Source organism: Daldinia decipiens, assembly GCF_022478715.1.
Source record: "Daldinia decipiens strain CBS 113046 unplaced genomic scaffold F4813scaffold_27, whole genome shotgun sequence".
Classification (NCBI taxonomy): Eukaryota; Fungi; Ascomycota; class Sordariomycetes; order Xylariales; family Hypoxylaceae; genus Daldinia; species Daldinia decipiens.
In genome coordinates, this window is record NW_026054570.1 from 92858 (window position 1) to 111736 (window position 18879).

Here is an 18879-nt window from a genome sequence, read left to right on the forward strand (position 1 = left end):
AGAAGCTGGACGCAAAATGTGATTGGAAGTCACTCTTAGTCATACCTCCGAGTGTCTCCACTTTTCCGGCCTGTGCACCTCCGGAGTTCAACTACACTGGAAGGAACCCAGCTCCGAATTGACTAATTTGCTCCGCTTTTATCACGGAGCTCCGCTCTTATTAGTCCAAATGCATCTGTAGCAAGTTTCCTTAGGAAGGGAAACAAGGTAAACTCAGGCAAGAGCATTAGGTACTAGTATAATGAGAAAATTACAGCTTCAGGTTGAAATCGTTCTCAAGATTCCAAGTTCCCTTACTATATAAATATTTCTACTTCCACCCTTTCTCCTAGGAAGTATTTTTTTTCTCCTTTCCATACAACATCAACCTCAGCACATCTTGTCATCAGTCTATTAATAAGTAGACGCTGGTAAGTACAACTTGCATTGCTATATATCTCCGTTGCTTATATGTTACCTTTACATCTCAAGAATCCTTCTAACATTATAAATGCCAGTGCCAGTATGGATGCTCCCACCGGAATCTGGTGCTCGAAGTGCCAGCATCCTATCCCGACGGAGGTTATCAAGACCGCCACGCCTGGTATTCTCTGCTATGGCTGCACCTTGCAGAGCGAGGTAAGTAACCACGTCTAGTTCATTATCGACCCTGCCTAAAGTGTATACTAAACCACAAAATTCACAGGCTGAACGCAGCTCGGTCAAAGGATCTCAGTGGAGTTACCTTCTAAACCACTGGCATGCTGAGGGTGCACGTGTCCTTCACTGGCTTCGCAACAACTTCCATTCCAGCGAACTCTTGACTTGTCTCTGTTCCCTGGCCAAGTACTACAACTTCAACGACGTAGTCCCCATGGTGAACAGCATGGCCTTGGAGCGCCTTCGCCACAAGTCGGCCCCGAGCATCTATGTCCGTCACGTCATCGAGGCTGACTTCCATGAGGCCCTTGTACTCGCCAAGAAGTGGAAGTTTAGACCTATGGGTGCCGAGTCTATCACGTGTGTGGAGTTGATGTGCTTCCACTTGTCCATCGATCAGTACGGCTTCATCCAGGACAACTACGAGGTCCCCCGCTACGGATACAACGTAGGCGCTTGCAAGGATGGCCAGAACTGCAAGAACGTGCTGCCCCTCGAGGACCGCATCGTGGTTACCGAAGCCTACCGACTCCGCAAGGGTTGCAACATGGTCTACGCATAGTCGGAAGGGTCGAAATGGTCTGGAATTCTCTAGTACTTTAGCACAGTTCACGGTATCACGTCTTCGAAGTTTGTTCTTACTGGAAAAGATAAATCTATCTCGGATAGACATCTTAATCGAATCAGGGATTGCTCCATTACACTGATTGATGAACCTATTCACATGATCGAATAGCTATTATTATAGACCAAAACAGCAGTTTCAATTGCTTCTGTATCACTGCCATCGCGGTGATTTGAGGCACCCAATCAGTTCAATTACTACAGTTAAGCACTATTATCACAGTCTTCCATGCGCGTGAAATATTCCCTGGCCCTAACTTCCCTTTCTAATTCAAATGCGCTGAATGACGCCGTGGCACACTTCGTAAACCAGTGACCTAAGGAACGTACTTGATAGAAATAGCCCCCATTTTGATCGTAATTGTTAGTCCCATGTTTATGTAAAGGTTGTCGAAGTAGAAGCTGCAACACCGGGGACATGGTGGCAGTCCATTTCTCGTGACAGCTTCATACGTTTTTACACCCACGCCTGCTTGTTTTAGAAGTATCTAACCAACATGTAGAAACAGTCTCGAGCTACTTCCCTACTACCTATCATCCTTGAAGAGAAAATCGCCAATCATTTGATCATAGATTCAACTCTGGAAGTGCTGAGTAAATCTGAGACATTGACTCCTAGGTATGGACGAGATCAAAGATAAAACGACAAGGTAGGTCACGGATGAGCGCCGGGAAAGTCAAATATACCGTTAGGCAGATGAAAAATAAACTGGGCGTGGTGATCAACTGAAAAAAATTTGGTTGAACCCATCTGATCTATGGTAGGATATTAAACTGTACGTACCGGTAACAAGTCGCCTGTAGGCCTTTGGTGAGAAACACGAAACAATATCCAAGAAAACTTCAAATTTGAACATTACGAGTTGTAAATGCTCGTTAGGGATGAGGTCATCCGGGGTGCTTAGCATGTCCGGTCAGTAATAGGGGACTAGATATACCTTACGAGAAGCCTGCTGATGGCCGACCGTGCAGGGAACGCGAAAGACAACTTGAACTGGAATTTGCGTCAGCATTTTTTTCTCGTGCGAAGGCATTGCACCACTAGACCAGATGGGCTCGCTTTGGGGTGATGGAACGAGCGGCTATTTAGCATCATCTGTTACATAGCGGTTTCTCGGCAAATAGGAGAGGGAAGGAGTTGCTCCGAGAGGCACTGTGAGTCAAGGTACTTCATCAGCTGTTTCCTACACTAGAAGAACATCTTATATACACCCAAGCAACGTATTATTATCTTAGGTAGATTGGTTAGCTAGCCTGCCTGATATCCTCTACTACCATCCTCATGTTGAGTTCCTTAGTGTACAAACTAGCAGGTGGCGAAGTATACTCGGCGAAAATCAGGTTTGCAGTTGGTGCCGGTTGGCACCTGACAGGTAAGTGAGATAATGGGACGCAACAGTCACACGGCGGAGGATCCAAGGCACCAGGAGGTAAAGAAGATATACAGTAAGTAGACTATATATATGTTGCTTTAATAAAAGCAAAGCTTAACGCCTTTATACGTGAAGCATGCTACTATTAATGTTAGGATTCTAGATGAGACCTCTAGAACAAGGGATAATTCTGGCATGTATAAATACGGGCTTCCATGACTAGGGTTAGTTAGAGTTCATTGCGGAAAAATTAAGTTGTTTACATACTTTCTAACTCTACCTCATAATAGTTAAGAAACACCGAATACTTGCTGATGGGAGCCTTTTAAGTAGTTTGTTGATATTTATCGCCTGTGAGGTTTCAAGCGGCGTACTCGGCTAATCTATAGGTGTAGATTGACTGACCCTTGCTATATATTTAGTGATTTGACGAATCTTCAATATAGCGTCACTGCTGGTTTTCTTACGCTTTAGATAATATGTGTAAGCATTTATTATATAAGGTCGGCCCTTTACTATGTAGTTTGCCTCTGTTAAGAGGGGTTGAAAAACAAGGGTTAGTTAGACTGGCTGCTCCTTTAAGACAAGCAAGGATGCCGACCTTGATCTATCGCTCCGTCATGTCATAAAACCCAAACGCTAGTTGTAATGTAAGTAGTAATATGATGCTCATAAATAGGCAAGTAGCTTCGTATTGAATAATATTGAATAAACACTTGAATAAACACCTAAGGGGTTCATATACTAAGGACCTTAATAAATAGGTCAGGGGGTATTTAACTAAGGGAAAAAGAAAGAAATAACTGAGCATCATCACCTACTATCAACCGGGTTCAAAAAACGAAAAAGAGAAAAGAATATTGCCAGGGGCTGGATTCGAACCAAAAACCCTCCCTTCATGGGAAATACCCCTCCTCCGGTCAGCTTAGCGGGCACGAATAATTTTGCCACTTTCTCGATGTTAGGCCCGCAGGAATCCCCAAACAGTCATTGAAAGCGCTAGTGCTTAAACCACTAAGCCAAACGTCACGATAGACCCGTTCGGAGAGAGCTCACCTCGCCCTGGCTTGGGCTGGGTGGTCTGTTGTTATGCTATATAACTGTTATTACTTTGGCAGGTGTCTGGCTGGTAGGTATCTAGGTAACGCGTAGCAACATGTAGCAACAGACACTGCCATGGAGTCTGTCACTGCTCAACTGGTGGATGACCCACAGCTGTTTCGAAGGTACGTAACGGTCACTCGAGGATACCTAAGGCAGAAGTTTAACTACTTTGTACCTATGTTCCTTTTCTTAAGAACATTAGGTATCTAGGTATTTTTCAAACCTTGGCCTGTGCTTCGTATAGTCATGACCAATGTATTGAAATGGCTAATTTGGGTGTCTCTACGTGTTACGATACGAAAAGAGGGTTAAATCATTGGCTCTATGAAGCTTATTATAGAGTAACTAATTATGTCTACAAGTTACTAGTTAAGACAGGGTTACGAAAGCAGCTATCAACGTAATAATATTTGGAAAAGTTGACTAAGCAACAAAACATGCTGGCTTAATTGAGTTATGTTTTAGTTCTGATGTCTTTAAATCCTGATACATTGAATAGAAGAAAACTTGGTTTGCCATAACTAAGAGGTTATATAACTCTGGATGAATACTTTGTGAATCAAATAACTAGCTCTTTTCTTTAAGCTATACCTCAATCAGCTTATTCGTGTGGAATCACATATGAGTAAAGTCTCATTAACAACGTACAGCTCACTCCTATGTCTTATGAGAATAAGAGCTCTCAAGTTGAGTTGTCTAAATTGTCTAAACCAGGGTATAAGGTTAAGAGTTTGACAACTTAAACGAGGACATATATCCATATCCCATGGGGGCTAGCTTCCAAAAATAAGTCGAGCTAAAAAAACGCCTAATTTAGCGCGGAATCAAAAACAGACTTTTTCTCTTGTCTTGGTCTTCCGGGCGACTTAAATGGCTTAAAGGACCTAAGGTTTTTTTTTTTCGTTACATATGCCGTGCAGCAGTTGACATACCCCAAGTTCCCCAAGTATTTCTTTTGATCCTTCCGAAAATTTCTTCCCCTACTGTACTACCAAGCCTCTCGAGAACTTCCCGATTACCACGTGTGCGCGGTCTTTTTCTTGCCGAAAGTAAAATACATATTTAATACACCAGCCACAGCCCATCACTTGGAGCAAATTTTTTTTTAAGCTTGCCAAAAGACCCCTTGGTCCAATTCGTCCAACCATAACAGCTCGAGACGACCCCGCGATTCCTCCCGATTGGACTGTGGCTCGGACTTTGATCGGTGGCACCGCATCAGCGCCATTGCCTCAAAGATTTTTCTTTCCCTTGCTTGTGACGCTGCGGGATCAAAACTTTTTGTTATTAAGTAACCAGAGCATCCAGCACCGCCTGGTCTCTTTCCCCCGCCTTCTCTGATCAACATGGGCGACATGGCGAACGAAATCAAGCTGCTCTCGGGTAACAGCCACCCGAGCTTGGCCAAGGCCGTAGCCGATCGGTATGTTTTTTTTTCTTGAATCCTTCCTTATCTTTGGACGACGCAACCGTATCAATTGGAGGTTCTCGGCTATTGGTGGCTTTCCTTCAGACGATCAGATGACGAAATTGGAGATCGGTACCGCTCCAAGAAGCAACTGGGTATGGAATTGGCTAACGATAAGTACTTCGCGACTTTAGGCTCGGCGTTGAGATCGCAAAGACGATGAGTTTGAATTATTCAAATCAAGAAACGAGCGTTACAGTCGGCGAGTCAGTTAGAGACGAAGATGGTACGACCTCACCTTATAGCAGATCCATGCGATTAATTCGGTCATGAACTCATCCCTTCTCTAGTCTTCATCTTGCAATCCACCGCACCGGGTGACATTAACGATGGCCTGATGGAGCTTCTCATCATGATCCACGCCTGTCGTACAGCCTCCGCCCGGCGCATCACCGCCGTCATACCTAATTTCCCCTACGCCCGGCAGGATAAGAAGGATAAGAGTCGTGCGCCTATCTCGGCCAAGCTTATCGCCAATATGCTGCAGACCGCCGGTTGCAACCACGTCATCACGATGGACCTCCACGCCTCCCAGATCCAAGGCTTCTTCAATGTCCCCGTGGACAATCTATACGCCGAACCCAGCGTCTTGCGATGGATTCGGGAGAACCTTGCCGGTCAAGATACGGTTATTGTCAGCCCGGACGCTGGTGGTGCAAAGAGGTAGGTCGATTATTATGCGCGCGCCGCTGGCCGACACGGACGAGGAGAAGCTGACGTGGTATGATAGGGCTACATCCATAGCCGACCGTCTCGACCGTGGCTTTGCGCTTATCCACAAGGAGCGCCCACGTCCCAATGTCGTGGGTAGGATGGTGCTCGTCGGTGACGTAGTAGACAAAGTTGCAATTCTAGTTGACGACATGGCCGATACTTGCGGTACTTTGGCGTAAGCACCTCTACCCCCCAATCTCTTCACACAAATCATAATACTAAGCTACCCCTTTACAGCAAAGCAGCAGCTACCGTCAAAGACCACGGCGCCCGCGAAGTCATCGCCGTCGTCACCCACGGCATCCTTAGCGGCGATGCCATCACCACCCTCAACAACAGCTGTCTGAGCCAGATCGTCGTCACGAATACCGTGCCCCTCGGCGACAAGGTTCAACGGTGTAAGAAGCTCCGGGTCATCGACGTGAGTCCTACGATAGCCGAAGCTATCCGACGGACTCACAACGGAGAGAGTGTTAGGTACGTCCTGACGCATAACCATTTCATCTATTTATCCCCCTTACTACGAGGGCCTTACATACTGACAGATCTTAAAGTTTCCTATTCACACATGCTCCGCTATAATATATCTTTTACTCGCACGAGCACGAGTCGAGCAGAAGAAGAATGTGGCAGGTAATAATCCTGCTAAAGATACGCGTGCGCTATTAGAGGATTGATTAAGGTGGACTCCACGGTTTCGGGAGTTTGAAATTGCATTTTGGGAACCGTTTATGCGAAGAGCCAAGACTGGGACGCCGTAGAGCATAAATTTGAGGTCATATAAGTACGGAGTTTATTATTTATTATACTGCATTTGACTACGGGATATACATGCATCATGTACTACAATTTTGGCTATTTCTAGCCTGGGTTACGGCGAATTTGGAAGAACATGTTTGGGATAAAGAGGCATTATGTCACATAGCATCATGAGTACCCATACGGGGTCATAGCATAAACAACCCTGGAAAGATAGAAATAAAGCGGCGGCTTGGGAATCTTCATCCTAATTTTTTGTGTTCCGGGAATACATTTCATGTGAGGCTTTTGCCTATCTTATGACCAGCCACCGATCATCCCTGCAAAAGCCATTGCCACCACGATTTATGCCCTAATGCAAGAACCAGAGAAGACACCGACCAAACGCCTGTAGGTATTTACTTGCGCATAGAACTTGCGCGACGCTTGCGAGCGTCAGCCTTGTGGGCACGGGCCTCGGCGACACGCTTAGCCAGAATCTGGGCGTACTCGTTCTATAGACTGTTGTTAGTATACGCAGCAAGGGAATATTTGGAATGGTCAACGTACGGCCTCATCCTTGACCTTCTCGGACTGTCTTCGCTTGAGCGCAATGCGGTGACGCTTGTGCTGGAGACGCTGGGGAGTAACCAGGCGCTGGATCTTGGGGGCCTTGGTATAAGGCTTCTTGCCCTCCTTCTTGGGCTGGACCTCTCGTCGAATGACGTACTTGCGGACCTATATAGCGGGCAAGACCAGAATATTAGCCATCTTTTGGGTGTTCTTACAACATGATATTCCTCTCAGGCTCTGCTCGGTGGTATTCATTGCAAGGGATTCTTCTCTCTCATCCCGCAGAAGCAACGACCGAGCAGGCGATGACGAGTGAAGGTGCACTTACATCGTCATCCTTGCTGAGACCGAAGAAGCGGCGGATCTTGGTGGCACGCTTGGGGCCGAGGCGCTTGGGGTGGACAGTGTCGGTCAGACCGGGGATCTCGTTATCGCCTTGCTTGACGACGGAAAGAGCGAGGACGGACAGGTCCATGGCAGTGATGCAGCCACGGACGGACTTTCGCTTGCGCTCACCGGTACGGCGGGGGCGGTAGCAGGAGTGACCATCGGCTAGTAGGAGACGGACACGGGTAGGGTGCATGACACCCTGCTTCATCGGAAAACCTTGCTTGTCGTTACCGCCGGTGATGCGGAAGATGTAGCCCTTGAACTCATCGCCGAGGTTGTCGCCGGGGACTTCAGCGCCCATCTAAGGTAGTATACATGTTAGTTTTCCCAATATTTAGGTAGTTGCTGCGAAAAATGTTGAAGAAGCCCCTTGATGCTTGTACATAGTGCTTGTACATAGTATATCGAAGGGGGATTAAAGGCTTTTCGAGAATTCGCAGGAGTGGTAACGAAAGGTCTAGGTGTGACATACGCGCTTCTCCATGAAGTCACGGATCTTTCGCTCATCTTCGATCTCAATGAGCTTCTGGCTGCCATTGGCAGGGTAAGAGATGTTCAGCTTCATCTCGGCGGTAGGTGTCGCGGTCGACTGTGTTGGGTGTTGTTGGATGAAGTCGAGTCGTGAGAACACACCGAAAATTAATGGGAATTGGAAAAAGGTTCAAACTTGTTGTGTGGATTTACTTCGCCTAATCCGATTTTTCCTGCGTGCGAGAAGAGTGGAGACGCGCTAGGGCTACTGGTGCATGGACCACTATGATTCATCTCTGATAAGGATAAAGGAAGTCAATTCTCCGAAGAAATCCCATTAACGCGTACCTACAATGTCCTTCAAGACGGGGTACGTACTGACTGGGCCCACTTAACTTTTAATTCTTTATGAACATTGAACTGCCCTTCATCTCATTGCCTCCATTTGGTGAGATGCTACTAAGGTGCATTACCTAGCGATATTCTTAAAATGGCCTCTTCTATTAAATTGTACCCTAGGAAGAACGGCACCGAAACCGCTGACCAAAGTCCACTCCCCCAGCTTCTACAAACACCTTCCGGTTTAGCTATTCTAGAGCTTCAAGGTACAATCAACGTCCCGGAAAACAATGAGGGCAATACCCAAGAAGTAAACATTGGACGGCTCGTATTTCCAGACTACCACCCAGAAACTCAAGACGCATCTAGCACTGCTTGGATGAAACAAATCTATCTTTACGTGGGCGAGCATCAGAGACTCACTGGAGAAGCCAAAAAGCTACCGAAAGCTATGGCTATTATCAGAAAACGGACAAAGTCGGAAGAAGACGTAGAAATGGCTGACGAGACATCGAGCTCTTCTACGGTTGAGGAGCTGGAGGTGGTTGAGATTGTCAAATACAAAATTGTATTCTCTCAACGCCCAGAGCCCGTGGGAACTGGATGAAGACATACCAACGTATTGCTACAAGGCCGTGAATTAAAGCATATTCCCATTATATATGGCTCCTAAGTTCGATAGGGTTGCAGAGGCCGAGAAGTTTATCCCTATACCTTACAGTATCAAAGTCCTGAGCTCGAGGATATTCGGAGGCCGCATGCAGAATATGGAATGACAGCCTGCTGGCATCACCCGAACTAGGCGAGGGTAAAATTACTCGAACCTATAGCCCCCTAAGCACTTACATTGATGGCTACTCAAAGGATTCCTACGCCTAACAAGATGCGCATTGGGTGCATTGAGTTTCTGTCTGGAATACCCATCTTACTATATGCATCCCGGGTGTTCTCTGCTTGAGCTGCTAGAAAGGAAAATTGCACTAAACGCAACTTAGAAGCACCAAGTCTAGAATTAGGAGAAATGTTATGAGTTGAGTTGTCACAAGACCACATAACTAGCCCTTCTAAATGCCTTCTGGCTTACAAAGTATACTATATCCATACACACAAAATAGGCTCAAATCGTTTTTGATAAACAATTCATCCGGCTTGGCTCCTACATCTCTACCTTCAACATGCTACATGATATTTATATGTACTTTGAACGTGATCTGTGACATTGATAGGAAGGTACAAAAGTACCTTATACTTCTCTTTATTAGGTAATCGAGCCTTAAATCTTGGCATGCTGGGGGATAAGCTGATAAGAAATGAGGCTAATTACCTATGGACCCACATGAAATCGGCCTTGCATATCGCGAACGGACCGCGAAGCTGTCAACTTCATTGAACTTTGACTTCATCCAGCCTTTTCAACCTTTTCAAGTTTATCTATAAACATCTACCCGCGACTCCTTCTAGATAAGCGACGCAGACTAGGCGCGTGTATTTGGAAACTAGTTTTTTGATATTCGTCTATAAGCCAGGTCAAAATCGGGTTCGTTCACGCAGACTACGACGTCATCTCAACGTTGCGAGACGTACGAGTTACCCGCCGTTACAATCATTCGAACGACTCAGTCGAAGGTGACTGTTGGAACTTGAGATTATACAAACTTAGTAACTAGAGACCCCATTAAGGCTTAGGCCAGTATTCTGGGGTTTCTGGGCCGTTTCTTGAATTCTATCGATCGAGTGCTTCTTACGGCCTTCGAACAACTTTTTGAAAGAATTCCTCGATTCCTCCAGCATCAATTCATCCAATTAGGGACCCCCAACTATCTCGACTTCGCAAACATGGCAAGCGCGCCCACGGAAAATGAACAGGCTCCCCCCGTCGCCTCGCAGCAGAACGAGGAAGAGACCATTCTACCTTCGGAGCCCAAGATGCCAACTCGGAAAGATACTTCATTGAAAGAATTCTTAACCAAGATGGACGACTACGCGCCTATCGTGAGCACCCTATGGCTAACTACCGGCCATATAAGATGCGCTAACCATCCTGCAGATCCCTGATGCCGTAACCAACTACTACATGACGAAAGCCGGTCTTCCCCCGCCACCCCACACCGACCCGCGCCTCGCGCGCCTCATCGCTCTTGCGGTCCAGAAGTTCGTCGCCGATATCGCCGCCGACGCCTACCAATACAGCCGCATCCGCGCATCCAACACCAGCGCGAACAACCCGATGGGCAACCTCGGTGCCGCCGCAGGACTCCAAATTCCGGGCCAAGCGCAAGCCAACGCTAAAGATCAAGGGCGTGGTGGGCCGCTGGGTATCCAGAGAGCGGGTTACGGTGGCGGCGGCCAGGGCGGTAGTCAGAACCGCACGGTCCTCACCATGGAGGATCTGGGTATGGCCGTGGGTGAATACGGCGTCAACGTCAAGCGAAGCGAGTTCTACCGATAAGCATCTGAGTATGCATCACAGCGGGAGCGAGGGAATACGTCATCAGCTGAACCTGAAGCCATATCTGGATATTCACAAAGAAACTTTTGACGTTGTACTACACAAGCCGCCGGGCCTAGTATATTTTTACGGAACAGCAGCAGAATCCACAGAGGTCTACACATAAGGAACGGAAGGTCACATTCAGGGAAAAGGTGTTTGGCGTTCAGGAATAGTCTTTTCTTATGTTGTTGTTTTTTCAGACCCGGCCTAGTCGCGCCCGGAAGTTGTACACGTGTACAAATAGAAGACGGGCTGCGGCCGTCTAGTTACTAGCTTTGCGTATAATGCACACGGATAGACGTTGCGAAGAGACGTATCTTGCGTGTTCTCTAATGGTATGGTCGTGCGAGCGCGTAAATATACAGCAGATGGTAAACTCGTAAAGGACCCCCCATCTGAAAATTCCAGAACGCCGCGGTATGCCCACACCTCATCGTGCTGTTCCTGGTTTACCGTCGTGACCAGACGAAGGGTTTTCTCGTCCTAGATGGAGTAAAATTAGTGTGAGTGTTAGTGCCCGAATAGGACGGAACGTACGGAGAGAACTCGCCGAGCTTGTGGCCGACCATCTCCTCGGTGATCTCGACGTCGTGGTATACCTTGCCGTTGTACACCTGGAACTTGAGGCCGACGAAACTAGGCAGGATGGTCGCGGCGCGGGCTTGCGTGCGGATTGGCTTGACTCTTTCGCCCGGGAGGGGGCGCACAATGGCGAGGCTGTGGGCAGGCGGGCGGGTGTGTTAGAGTGATGGGTTTGAAATGTCATGGTGGGATGGGTGTCTTACGGTACGATGTGCGGCCCTGGAGGTGGTGGTGATGGTTAGTTACGTAGTCATTATTGCGTTTGAGTATAGGGGAGGAATGATGGAAGGGGAAAAGGGGAAATAGCTTACCCTTCCACACGGATCGGCCTTGCAAGAGCCACCTTGTCGGCTGCATTTTGTCTGGATTTGGACAATTGATGCTGGTGATGGAGGAGCTCGTCGCAATAATTTCTACGTAGATGTACTTGGTAAATGCATATCCCCGGATCGTGAGTACCTAGAAGAGAGCACGATAGCGGATTAATATACTTCCGCGATATCAGTTTATTGAGTTTGGGTTTGTGGGGCAGCTCTCCTAGTTCAACACGAGGGCGCAGCTCATCCCAAAGTTATCCTTGACCATCAACCCAAAGTCTAACCCAATCAGGCATATGTGGACCATTTTACACCATAATAGTACTAGCGCACCAAAAACTCAACTACCATTTCACTAACATTATATTTATGTAAATATACGCTTTTATACAGCATTATAAGACTTGATAAAATATAAATAAATTTAATATAATTGATTAATAATTAATTATTAATCGATTAACCATTGATTTTTATTTTATTTTATTTAAATATAAAAAGTTTATTTTAAAATAAGTAAAAGATAAAAAATAGGTAAGCGCATATCTAATCAATTCCTAATCGATTAGGAATTGATTAGATAAAGCGCGCTAAAAACCTAAGTGCTTAGCGCTATAATACAGGGAACTTAGTGGTTATAATGCGCTGTAATTACAGGGCATTTAGCCTTATTCTAATGATTAAAAACGCTAAAAACTCACCCCAAAGTCGTACAAAGCTCACCCCAAAGCGGACCCCGTCAAATGCAACCAATCAAAATGTTGGATCCAAGGCCCCAGCTTTTGCCAAATCGGGTTAGACTTTGGGTTGATGGTCAAGGATGACTTTGGGATGAGGTGTAGACTCGTTCAACACTTTGACATTTAGTCTTTAAAAGTTTATTGTTTAAATACATAGTTAACTAGTTATTGATAAGATACTTATTAAGGTAGGGAACTAATCCGCACTATTGCTTCATTTGAATCTATACACTTATTAACAAATAGTATAATTGTCTCCTCTGATCCGCACAGAATAAGTAAACGGAAACTTAAGTTGCCGTGTCAAGTGTATGTAACTATCACTTTACTTTATCCAAAGAATACCTTAAAATATGCACAATTCAACCTTGAGGTACTCTAGCTATTTCTAGTAATAACAAGTAACCTAGGTATAAGACCAGGCATATGTTGTTTCTAATTAACTACTTGACCCCCGTGTTGGCTCAACGCCTTGCTGACTTCGTTATGTTTTGTCTATAGGGCGGCTCGTCACGCACAGACTATTCTTAGCGGCAGCTGCTCACCTATTTGAACCAAGATCCCTCCCCTTAAAAGCAACTAGATAATTGTCAATCTACTGTTTTGTCGGGGTATAACTTGAAGTATAAAAGTAATGTTTTATGTACATTTGCCTTCCAATTGGCAGGTGTTAGCTTGAAAGGGTCATCCGTATATAAAAGTCCATTCTGATTGGTCAATAATTCTCTCAACCCCTGCATACTCCCTTATATAATCCGACTCGCGCAATCCAGACTTCTATGTACATATGTACATAATAGTAAACTTCCCACATCCACGCCATCGAAAGTCTCCATAATCAAAGCAACACTACATACATAACACCGCCCGAGTCATGAAGCCGAAGCCGGCTAACCTAGACGCGTTTCCAAATACATACGAGTCGGGGCACCTGGCTGTCTTTCCCATTTAACCCCGTGGCTATGTTTCACGTCATTTACTCCAATCCCCCAACTTTTCTTTTTGCATCTCTCATGCCCCTGGCGAGTTTCCGTCGCCACGCGGAGAGGAGGAGGCGTACCTTAGCATGACCTAATATACCCAATATACCTAATGTACCTAATATACATGCGGAGAGCTAGGCCCCGCCCCCCTGGAAGCAGCAACGAGCTTCACGAGAAAGCTCTGCTATCACGTCCTTTCGGCCCTATCTCTTCTGTGCCTTTTTCATTATATTCTCCCTTAGCACGTACCTTACTTGTTCGTTTTTATGTCATGTCATGTCATGTCATGTCATAGCTCCATGACAAAAAAAAACAAGTAGACTAATAGGGCCCGTGTTCCCACCTTTGCAAGGGTCCGGCATCGAAAAAAACTACCCTACCGAAAATTAAGCATCGTGGGCCAAGCTACCGGTCACCGCTTATGCCCTTCCGATGCAGAGTCTCGTCCTGGTCTTTATTGCATCACCCCCACCAGGTCCTGCGAGGGACGAGCAGTTTCAATATGAGCCTCAATGGGCCTACATATCCGTATGTAGGTAGATGTACGATCCCCTCGCGCCATAATTACCTTTAGCGCCGGGTGGTGACCCCGGACGTGGTTGTTTATGTTTCCATTCTCCTTTGCGTGGGGCGGAGGGTTGGCTTCCGCCCTGGAAGTATAAGAGGCCGAGCAAGTCCACCTCTCATCGTGGATGTCGAGTAGCCAGCTTTGTCTCCTACACCCCACGCTGTACGTCTTCGTAGCAGTCTAGATAGATACCTAGGTTAGACATTATGAGGTTCGCCGATCTGCTCGTGGCTACGGCTGCTATCTCCAGCGCCGTCGCGGCGCCCACCCAGACCAAGAAGCGCGCAAGCCCTTTCCAGTTCACCGGTGTAAGCGAGTCGGGAGCCGAATTCGGTAACAAGGCTCTTCCCGGGCAACTCGGCAAGGACTACACTTGGCCCGACCACAATGCCATATCTACCTTGGTCCAGAAGGGTTTCAACACCTTCCGCATCCCGATCATGATGTTAGTTTCTACCTGTTATATAAATCAAATTACAACCGACGCTGAACATAAACCAGGGAGCGTATCATCCCAGACAAGTTAACCGGCTCCGTCAACGAGACCTACGCCGCCGGCCTTGACGACGTAAGTCCTAACATCACGTACCTATATTTCATTATCACAAAACTAACCAACTCCCCAGATCGTCAAATTCATCACCGGCCAGTTAGTCTAACCCCAATACTCCAATACCCCCCTTTCCCCTCCCCTTCTCCTCCATACTCACAACTCCCCCCAGGGGCGCCTACGCCGTCGTAGACCCGCACAACTTCGGGCGATACTACGACAACATCATCACGGACGTATCCGGCTTCGGCGCGTGGTGGACGACGGTAGCCAAGCGATACGCGACCAACGAAAAGGTCATCTTCGACACCAACAACGAGTTCCACGACGAAGACAACGCCCTCGTCGGCCAGCTCAACCAGGCCGCCATCGACGCCATCCGCGGCGCCGGCGCTACTTCGCAGTATATCTTCGTCGAAGGGAACTCGTGGACCGGAGCTTGGCATTGGGTGAGTTTTCCGCTGTTTTCGTTATGGATAGGAACGCTATGATTATTGTTGGTGCTAATATCTGCGCAGGTCTCCAGCGGCACCTCTGAGGCCATGGGTAAATTGACCGACCCCCAGGACAAGATCATCTACGAGATGGTACGTTCGCCCCCCTTTCCCCTCCCCCCTTTATTCCTACCAAACTAACCCCTCCCCCCCAGCACCAATACCTCGACTCGGACGGCTCCGGCACATCCGAAGCCTGCGTATCCGCAACAATCGGCAAGGAGCGTCTCGCCGCCGCCACCGCCTGGCTCAAGGCCAACAACAAGAAGGGATTGATCGGCGAAACCGCCGGCGGCGCCAACGCCCAGTGCATCGAAGCCGTCAAGGGCCTGCTGGCCCACATGCAGGAGAACTCGGACGTCTGGTGAGGAATTCCCCCCCAATCTTCTATATTATACTACTTACTACAGGATGAGTTAACTAATATAAAATCCGTATAGGACCGGATGGTTATGGTGGGGTGCTGGCCCTTGGTGGGCTGACTACATGTACTCGATCGAGCCGCCGTCCGGAACCGCGTTTACGAAGGTGTTGCCGTCTTTGGCGGATTTTATCTAAATAGGGGTTGTTGTTAGCCGCCGGCATGTGTGTGCGCGTACGTGTGTGGAGGTACGAGTACATATAAGTTGAATACCTATCTATGTGAAGTTCGCCACAGCTACTCGGGCAAAGAATTGTATATAGCACGATGAGAGCAGGGAGAAAAAATAAAGATTGTATATTGGCGTGAATTTGCTTGGCTACGTCGTATCTCAGATATTAGTGTTAATAACTACGTCTTATTTTTACATCTATGCCCTGCCCCTTTCCGCTCCCCTATAACCCAACCAAACAGTTCGTTCTCTCGCAATCCGCCATTCATCCGAGCAATTTGCTCTGCCTCTCCAAGAACATCACCTTCGGCCTATCTATCTCCTCGAAGCTCAAGTTCTTCACCGCAACGGAGATCTCCAGACCAACAGGCCCGTCTCTCAGAATCAACCGCTTCTCTTCCGAATCCGCATACACCTGCTCGTACCACAAATGCAGCCCATACGACTTCTTCAGCGTTTGGATCAGAAGGATCTCCACCGAGCACCACGCTCTGTCGTAGTAGAACTCGTCCGCTATGCTGATTACAGCATCGCACTGGGTGAGGATCATGGGCAAGGCGTGGACGCCCGGCATAGGGTTGCTCTGGTTTATACAAGCGCAGTCCTATAACCAACAAAACAAAAAAGGGCGGGGGTTAGCATCTACACTCGACAACAGCTGAGATGAAGCGAGTTAGGTTAATCCGTTGCAACTCACCAGCCAAATCCCCATCCTTGCCCTATCGACCGAAGTACGCAGCTTCAAAAACTCCTCGGTAGCAGCCAGCATCCGCCTATACTGCGTATTAGCCTCGTCGTCCGGCGACGAGGCCCCCCTCCACCTATACGAGAAGAAGATGACGAAGTCGGGGTTCTTATACCCCTCGGATCCAGACTCGCCGGTGAACTCCTTGACCAGCCCGTCGGTGTGTTTCGGCAGTCTGCCTAGGGAGCGGAAGGCCGAGTACGGCACGAAGGAGAACCCGGAGAACATGGCTTTCGCGTCGTCGTCGGCGCGGAGCGACTCGGCGTATGCGCTGCGCAGCCTGTGCATGCAGTCGTCGTGATGGCGGCGCTTGATAAGGATCGGGCGGAGGACTTCTTGGAAGAGCTTGCGATAGCTCCTGCGGAGCCTCGCTCCCATGAGCCACGCTTCGATTTCGTATTCGCTGGCTCCTCGCTGGAGACCGTTGATCACGACCTTCTTGAACTCGTTATTTCCGCAGAACACGGCATAATCCAGTGCCGTGTATCCTTGCTCGTCTACGATTTCCAAGTCCACGCCGGCATCTACTAATTCTTTCAAGTACCCCAAGTGTTCTTCCGAAGGCTCCTTGCAGAGCGCGATGGCGGGTGTGCATCCGGTGCACGTATTGAACTGTTCCATAGCCTCTTTAAGACGCCCGCTGAGTCGCAGCGCATGTCCATAGAAGAACCGAGTTAAAGCAACGACAGTTGGATCACCAAACCCCGTCACGAGGGCTAAGGCTTGCTGAGCTGTTTCCACCGCCCCCTTCAGGTTATTCCGAGCTGAGAGACAAAGCGAGAGACGAGATAAACCAATGATCTCCCAATTTATGCCATTTTTCATAGCGCTAGATTCTTTAGACTTGCCTTTTGCGGATAATGACTGCTGGATGTTTCGGGCGAGCTGTACGCGCTCTTGAAGCTGCACAATTGCCAGGTCAAGAATCTTGTCGTCGTGGTCTCGCCGAGATATCTGATAGTTTACCATGCCGAGATTTCCAACGGCGCGGCAGGCTTCAGCTTCAAGACCTAGTTGTCTCGCTGTATGGTACTGTATCTCGAACATGCGCATCGCATCTGTGAGGTTGTTCAGATGTCGATAGACGACTCCCAGCTCGCCAACGCAGTCTACACGCAGCACGTTCACTTCCATGTCGGTTATGACCTTCTCCAGAGTGTCCCTAGCAATTTCGTATCTACCGAGACACCGGTTGACACGCCCAATTTTGTATAGAACCTCGCGCGTGTGATAAGCCTTGTTAGGGAAACTGTCGTCGTTATCGCACAGGCTGAGGGCTTTGCTGAAAGCTCGCAGCGCATGTTCCCACTCAGCGTTGTGAATGTGCTTTTCCCCCTGATGCATGAATATTTCCCAAGACCTCACGGCATCGACAGTCAACGCCAAGGCCTCTGGTGTCACACCGGCAGCATCGCGAAGCTGCGTGAAGGAATCGCCGTCCTTGGGACCGAGAACACCGGCATCTTGGACAAATCCTCGCTGTGAGTCGAAAACAAAAAGGGTAGCATGGAACCGACCAGGCGCGACCTCAGTACTGTGGTACTGGGCTGCAGGAATCGTGTAGCTTACTCCTCGACGATGAAGATCTGTCTTCAGAGGAACAACACGAACTAACTTCTTGGTATTAGTGATGGTCGAGAATGTCTGGTTTGTTTTGTAGTTGGTTCCCAGATTCTTACCATCACTCCATGCCAGGGCATATTCCGAGTGAGTGGCAGTTTCTAGATCGTTAACGTGCTCGACCTGGTATGAGTGGTCTATCCCTTCGCCAGCCAAGATCCAACTCTGGGCAAATGCTTGATGAGAATGGATGGAAACTTCATGATTTCCTCTGTACCCATCCGGTAACCACACATGAAGCCGGAATAGCTCGTCTATGTTCCCGTTCTTGATCAAGCTACAGAGGGCCACAGAGATAAATCCTTGCGCGCTTCGAGAAGCAGTGCAGAGTTGTCTCGTGAGCAACTTACTGGTGAGAGCGCTATGGATTAGTCCCCAGATGAGAACAAGGTCAGCCTCGCTTACGGCCTTGCGAGCATCGCCTTCTTTGCCTGTATAGAGCTCACGGAGATACGCAATAGAGAGCCCTATGTTAGCAACCTGTCGAGTATCTTCACCGGGAATTTTCGTTTCTATAGCGGTACGCCAGTCACTGAAGGACAGGGCAACACCATCTTCAGGATTATTGGCGGCGCCCGTACAGACACTTTGTATAATTCGACGCGGGATGTTTTCAGGTGATTTCGTCGCTACAGCCACCCCTTGCAGGATCCTGAGGAGGGATATGCTAGAGACTGCAGTTCCTATAACCATTTTCGGTTGGCTCCATAAAAGCTGTTGGGTTTTAGATATTGGCCATGTGTATAAGTAAAGGTCTAATGTA

General features: G+C 47.9%; 8 protein-coding genes across 8 annotated transcripts; 5 read left to right on the plus strand and 3 right to left on the minus strand.

Moving 5' to 3' along the window:
• Positions 1–504: 504 nt before the first annotated feature.
• Positions 505–1201, plus strand: F4813DRAFT_391306 (uncharacterized protein; the record flags this gene model as incomplete). Its single annotated transcript, XM_049247142.1, has 2 exons — positions 505–618; positions 686–1201. The coding sequence occupies 2 exons, from the start codon at positions 505–507 to the stop codon at positions 1199–1201; spliced, it is 630 nt and encodes a 209-aa protein (XP_049097696.1).
• A 3250-nt stretch (positions 1202–4451) lies between these two features.
• Positions 4452–6927, plus strand: F4813DRAFT_366111 (ribose-phosphate pyrophosphokinase 3). Its single transcript, XM_049243995.1, has 6 exons — positions 4452–5163; positions 5343–5434; positions 5499–5871; positions 5939–6097; positions 6160–6399; positions 6477–6927. Exons 1-6 carry the CDS (start codon positions 5087–5089, stop codon positions 6502–6504), a joined length of 969 nt encoding a protein of 322 aa, XP_049097697.1. The 5' UTR covers positions 4452–5086; the 3' UTR covers positions 6505–6927.
• On the minus strand, positions 6928–8300 carry F4813DRAFT_366118 (ribosomal protein S6e). The gene is made up of 4 exons (XM_049243996.1): positions 8096–8300; positions 7562–7924; positions 7231–7398; positions 6928–7175 (listed from the first exon to the last, which is right to left on the minus strand). Exons 1-4 carry the CDS (start codon positions 8186–8188, stop codon positions 7080–7082), a joined length of 720 nt encoding a protein of 239 aa, XP_049097698.1. The 5' UTR covers positions 8189–8300; the 3' UTR covers positions 6928–7079.
• Positions 8301–8457: 157 nt separating this feature from the next.
• On the plus strand, positions 8458–9767 carry F4813DRAFT_366119 (uncharacterized protein). The gene is made up of 2 exons (XM_049243997.1): positions 8458–9695; positions 9749–9767. The coding sequence occupies exon 1, from the start codon at positions 8585–8587 to the stop codon at positions 9038–9040; it is 456 nt and encodes a 151-aa protein (XP_049097699.1). The 5' UTR covers positions 8458–8584; the 3' UTR covers positions 9041–9695; positions 9749–9767.
• Positions 9768–10269: 502 nt separating this feature from the next.
• On the plus strand, positions 10270–10882 carry F4813DRAFT_391310 (transcription initiation factor IID, TAF10 subunit; the record flags this gene model as incomplete). Its single annotated transcript, XM_049247143.1, has 2 exons — positions 10270–10425; positions 10481–10882. 2 exons carry the CDS (start codon positions 10270–10272, stop codon positions 10880–10882), a joined length of 558 nt encoding a protein of 185 aa, XP_049097700.1.
• A 491-nt stretch (positions 10883–11373) lies between these two features.
• F4813DRAFT_391311 (uncharacterized protein) lies at positions 11374–11863 on the minus strand (the record flags this gene model as incomplete). Its single annotated transcript, XM_049247144.1, has 4 exons — positions 11374–11407; positions 11462–11641; positions 11710–11725; positions 11818–11863. 4 exons carry the CDS (start codon positions 11861–11863, stop codon positions 11374–11376), a joined length of 276 nt encoding a protein of 91 aa, XP_049097701.1.
• A 2457-nt stretch (positions 11864–14320) lies between these two features.
• Positions 14321–15716, plus strand: F4813DRAFT_391312 (glycoside hydrolase family 5 protein; the record flags this gene model as incomplete). The annotated part of the gene is made up of 7 exons (XM_049247145.1): positions 14321–14559; positions 14616–14682; positions 14741–14763; positions 14837–15113; positions 15183–15251; positions 15314–15522; positions 15599–15716. 7 exons carry the CDS (start codon positions 14321–14323, stop codon positions 15714–15716), a joined length of 1002 nt encoding a protein of 333 aa, XP_049097702.1.
• A 233-nt stretch (positions 15717–15949) lies between these two features.
• On the minus strand, positions 15950–18858 carry F4813DRAFT_366128 (uncharacterized protein). Its single transcript, XM_049243998.1, has 2 exons — positions 16449–18858; positions 15950–16355 (listed from the first exon to the last, which is right to left on the minus strand). The coding sequence occupies exons 1-2, from the start codon at positions 18807–18809 to the stop codon at positions 16017–16019; spliced, it is 2700 nt and encodes an 899-aa protein (XP_049097703.1). The 5' UTR covers positions 18810–18858; the 3' UTR covers positions 15950–16016.
• Between the last annotated feature and the right edge of the window lie 21 nt (positions 18859–18879).

Bases quoted from the DNA above. Each gene is read 5' to 3' on its own strand.
- F4813DRAFT_366111 (XM_049243995.1), top strand. From the start codon at position 5,087: ATGGGCGACATGGCGAACGAAATCAAGCTGCTCTCGGGTAACAGCCAC. The intron at 5,435-5,498 runs GTACGACCTCAC...TCCCTTCTCTAG, and splicing joins GTCAGTTAGAGACGAAGATG to TCTTCATCTTGCAATCCACC. The intron at 6,400-6,476 runs GTACGTCCTGAC...CAGATCTTAAAG, and splicing joins CACAACGGAGAGAGTGTTAG to TTTCCTATTCACACATGCTC.
- F4813DRAFT_366118 (XM_049243996.1), bottom strand. From the start codon at position 8,188: ATGAAGCTGAACATCTCTTACCCTGCCAATGGCAGCCAGAAGCTCATT. The intron at 7,925-8,095 runs GTATGTCACACC...ATACTACCTTAG, and splicing joins GTGACTTCATGGAGAAGCGC to ATGGGCGCTGAAGTCCCCGG. The intron at 7,399-7,561 runs GTAAGTGCACCT...CCCGCTATATAG, and splicing joins GTCTCAGCAAGGATGACGAT to GTCCGCAAGTACGTCATTCG.
- F4813DRAFT_366119 (XM_049243997.1), top strand. From the start codon at position 8,585: ATGGCCTCTTCTATTAAATTGTACCCTAGGAAGAACGGCACCGAAACC.
- F4813DRAFT_366128 (XM_049243998.1), bottom strand. From the start codon at position 18,809: ATGGTTATAGGAACTGCAGTCTCTAGCATATCCCTCCTCAGGATCCTG. The intron at 16,356-16,448 runs GTGAGTTGCAAC...TGTTGGTTATAG, and splicing joins CAAGGATGGGGATTTGGCTG to GACTGCGCTTGTATAAACCA.